The sequence below is a fragment of the Panthera tigris genome, chromosome D2 (genome assembly GCF_018350195.1).
Source record: "Panthera tigris isolate Pti1 chromosome D2, P.tigris_Pti1_mat1.1, whole genome shotgun sequence".
Taxonomy (NCBI): domain Eukaryota; kingdom Metazoa; phylum Chordata; class Mammalia; order Carnivora; family Felidae; genus Panthera; species Panthera tigris.
Genome location: NC_056670.1, coordinates 19,093,061 through 19,097,438, shown reverse-complemented (window position 1 = coordinate 19,097,438; position 4,378 = coordinate 19,093,061). Strand labels below are relative to the sequence as shown.

At 54.0% G+C, this 4,378-nt stretch overlaps 1 protein-coding gene across 1 annotated transcript; it reads left to right on the top strand.

The window, feature by feature from the left end:
* The first annotated feature begins 813 nt into the window (after nucleotides 1-813).
* On the top strand, nucleotides 814-4,129 carry LOC102966270 (serine/threonine-protein phosphatase PGAM5, mitochondrial-like). The gene is given in 4 exon segments (XM_042960058.1): nucleotides 814-829; nucleotides 2,548-3,474; nucleotides 3,692-3,860; nucleotides 4,012-4,129. Coding segments are annotated over 4 exon segments (1,230 nt in total).
* The last annotated feature ends 249 nt before the right edge of the window (nucleotides 4,130-4,378 follow it).

Genomic DNA, 4,378 nt, shown 5'->3' with positions numbered 1-4,378 from the left:
GTTCCTAGAGGCTGCTCCGAGGACAGCCTTGAGATGCTGAAAACGCCGGCACAGTACATGTGACTGAGCCCAGTCAGAGCCTCTTTGTAAACTTTTAAGATTTGGAGGACAGGTGCAAGGATCCATTTCTCTTGCTGAGCCCAAGACAAGCCTCCTAAGTTCCCTTTGCTCTTATTAAAATTGCTTCTCGCCACCACGGAGTGGCCTGCCTCTGTCTTTAGTCTCGCCCTGCCATCTGCCCGCGGGGGCTGGTGTCAGATCACACGGGGAAAGCTCCTGAAAAGATTGGGAAGCTACACCCCCCCACCCTTGGTAGGGAGAGCGTAGCCATGGCTCACTGCCTGTGGAGAAGGTGCTGTGGTGTGAAGCTGGAGGAACTTTCTGGAAACCCATCCTCTGTAACCTTTTCTAAATCCACCCTCCGGCGTGCTGGGAAAGCTGAGTCTCACTTCACTTACCATGACTTTATTGTATCACCTAAAACTAAGACCATTTAAATGATGGAATGCCAGACACATCATTTATGGCGAGACACATCCCGATTTCAGAGATACATCCTGATTCCAGAGATACAGTTTTTTTTAAATTATATTTTTTAAAGTTATTTATTTTGAGAAAGCTGGCTCATGTGCCCCTGGCTTGTTCATTTCTGATCTGACTAACCTTGACTTCCCTGCTCTTGTTCTCAGCTTAATCCTAGGCCTGGAAGCCACCCACACAGGGTCACCTTTCTCTTCTTCTGCTCTTCTGTCCTATTGCCAAACAAGAGAAAGTCAGGGAACCTGGAAACCTGGGCCAGTCTGGGCATCAGGTATGGCGAGCAGTGACGGTAGCCAGGGCAGATTGGTAAGGAGACTGCACCTTGATGGTTGGTTGTGTCAGACCTCCGGGTGGGAAATCCTGGAGGGCATAGGCAGAGCAGTGACATCTCTGTGTGGAAATAAACAGCCGGGACTAGGGAGGCAACGGGTATTTCCTCTAGGTTTCACCAGCCCTTGGGGGAAAAATACGCGTCAGGTAACACAACGGACTTGAGTCTCTGAGAGCATAACCACAACACCCCCGGCCCCCCAACCTTTGCTGTCCCCACCTAGTAGGGTCCTAGGTCCTTGAAGACCTGCTGAGTGGCTCTCACTGGTGGTTCACAGCTGGAGTGGGACGAGCAGCTTCCTTCCTCCACTTGTCCTTGGCCGTTGGGGTGCTGCCCTGGGTGACTCAGACAAAGCGGGGCCAGGGACAGCATCTCAGCCCAGAAAGTCTTAGTGGTCTGTGTTTGTTGCAGAAAAGCCTCTGTGCTTTCTTAAAGACAAAATGTTGACCTTGAAAAATGAAAGGTGTCACCTCCCAACTTTTTTTCCGAGAGCCAGCACAAGGATCCAGGCAGTGTACTGAGAGACTGAGGTTGTCCACCAGCTTTTGTGAGGCCATGTCTCTGATTCCGAACTTTGGAACTTGTGAGAAGGTACTATTAGGGTAGAACTAAAAGGCCTTGCCTTGTTTGAGCACAATTTTAGCTTAGATTTGATCTTCCAGTTCCTAGACTTATACTTTTTCATGTTTGCCTTGCAGATGCTTTTTCTGAAGCCGGTGATAATGGCATGATGGTTCAGGGCGGACGGGGGTCATTTCCTAAAAACTAAAGATGTTTTGACCTCTTAATCGTGAAATGCGTTTCTATCCAGAATTCTCCCCAAGTCACGGTGGTGCCTAAGGAAAGTGATTCACTCTTCGGGCGCCTGGGTGGCTCAGTTGGTTGAGTATCCAACCCCTGATCTCAGTTCGGGTCACGATCCCAGGATTGTGGGATTGAGCCCCACATCGGGCCCCATGCTGACTGTGGAGTCTGCTTAAGATTCTGTCTCTTTCTCTCTCTACCTGCTTCACTCATGCATGCGCTCTCTATAAAATTAAAAACAAGAAAAAGAATGTGATTCATGCTTTTGTGTCCTTAAAACGGAAAATCATAAGGGTACTGAGATGTGTACTTAAACACCACCAGAATGTGAGCATGAAATTCATGTAACTACTGGCTTTGGAAAACCATCCACTAGCACAGAGCAGTCGGCGGGTCAAACATGAGCCCCTTCTGGGGCCTGGCACTGGTCTTGGCAATGGAGGTAGACAAGGATCTTGCTGGGCGGAATGAGTAAATCAGTCAATGGCAGGTATTGATAAGGGCAATGACAAACATAAGATAAGGTCACGTGGTAGAGAGTGAGTGGGGCTGATTTAGCTGGGGGGGGGGCGGGTAAGGGAAGGCCTCTCTGAAGAGAGTGATGTTTGTTTTTTTTTAATGTTTTTATTTATTTGTGAGACAGAGAGGCAGAGTGTGAGTGGGGGAGGAGCAGAGAGAGAGGGAGACACAGAATCTGAGGCAGGCTCCAGGCTCTGAGCTGTCATCACAGAGCCCGACCTGGGGCTCGAACTGACGCATGGCCTGAGACGAAGACCGACGCTCAACCGACTGAGCCACCCAGGGCGCCCCAGAAAGCGATGTTGAAATTAAAACCTGAAAAGGAGCGTCTGCCCTGAGCCGGTGTGGGAAAGGCGCGGGCCTGGCATTCCTACAGGTGCTGCAGCTGGCGGCCCGCGGCCTGGCCTGAGGCTCGGCCGCGCTGCTCTCCTCGGCCGTGGCGGTGGGAAAGCCCCGCGCGGGCAGGGACGCGGAGCCGCGCGTGGTCCAGGTGCCGGCGTGGGCGGGGTCCGTGGGCCCTGGGCCGGGCATCTGGGACTCCAACTGGGACAGGCGAGAACCGCTGTCCTTGGCGAACCTGCGGAAGAAGAACCCGGAATCTGGAGAAGAAGAACTGGCCTCCAGGCTGGACCACGACAAAGCCAAGGCCACGCGACACATCTTCCTCACCAGGCACTCCCAGAACCACGTGGATGCTTCCCAGGAAAAGGACCGCACGCTGACGCCCCTGGGTCTTGAACAGGCTGAACCGACGGGGCTGTGACTTGCCAGCTTGGGCTTGAACTTTAATAAAATTGTCCATTCGTCCATGACCCGGGCCATCGAAACCACTGCTGTGGTCAGCAAACACCTGCCAGGCGTCTCCAAGGTCAGCACAGACCTGCGGAGGGAAGGCGCCCCCATCGAGCCCGACCCACCCGTGTCCCACTGGAAGCCCGAGGCTGTGCAGTATTACGAAGACGGGGCCCGGATCGAGGCCACCTTCCGGAACTACATCCACCGGGCAGACGCCAAGCAGCGGGAGGACAGTTACGTGATCTTCAGCTGCCATGCCAGCGTCATCCGCTACATCGTGTGCCGGGCGCTGCCGTTCCCCCCGGAAGTCTGGCTCCACCTCTCTCGCAACGACAGCAGCATCAGCCACCTGGTGGTTCGGCCTGGTGGCCGAGGGGCGCTCAGGGCCCTCGGGGACACGGGGTTCGTGCCTCCGGACAAGATCTCCGGCTCCCGAGGGCTGCCTGGAGGACCTGCTCCCTGGGTCCCCAGCCTGGTTCGCCCGGGTGCCGCCACGGACGCGGCTCCTTCCCTGTCTTCCCTCCACAGGCTGCGCTGCGGTGCCGCTGTTCCTCCTCCGGGAGGAAGGTGAAAAAGCGCGCACGTCTTTAGTGTCTAAAATGCGGCGTTTCGGTCTGTACTTCCGGCCCAGGATGGAAAGGGGAATCGTCCCGAGCAGATCAGCCTGATTTCTCTCTTGGGGTTCTCTGCCCCGTCTGCCAGGACGGGGCCTCACTGCCGCCGTCTGCGGGGACTACGGCCAGTTTGCACAGGCGTCTTTGGTCGTGACCGCTGTTGGCCACGGGAGCCCCTCGAGGCTGTCGGCAAAGGCCATTAGGCACGAGGGGCTCCCCGGAGGAGGGGCCGCCAGCGCTTCCGTTCAGAACTTGTCGTACGTTCTTCTCATTTCTTAAAACTCTCTCTATCACTTCAATATTTGTCAGTGAAAGATTCTGTTCATCTGGGTTCTTGCTTTGGTAACCACTCAGTCTGGGGGCCTGCACCTGTGACACCACGGGGTCTGAACTCCCCTGTGTTGTTAGGCCTTTCCCAGCACCTCGGGGCAGCAAGACGGGTGAAGGAGGGGACCGGAGAGCGACAGTGCAGCCAGGGTCCTGTTTCAGGAGAATACTAGACACTTCGTCGGCCTCTGGCTGTTAATCCTTTACACTTACGGATTAAACTGTTGAGACGCCATGTGTCCATTCCACGTATTCTGTCAATTTAGGGGAAACTACAATTCCTGTGAAGTGGTTATGAACATTTTCTGCGATCAGTGTGACTAATTGGGACATCTGATCCATTTCTCTGTAACTTTGGAAATAACTGCAAAATAAAATTTTATTTTACTGGTTTGAAAAAAAAAACACCCCGAGTAAACATCTTTGTCAAAAATTGGCCCAGCCATCC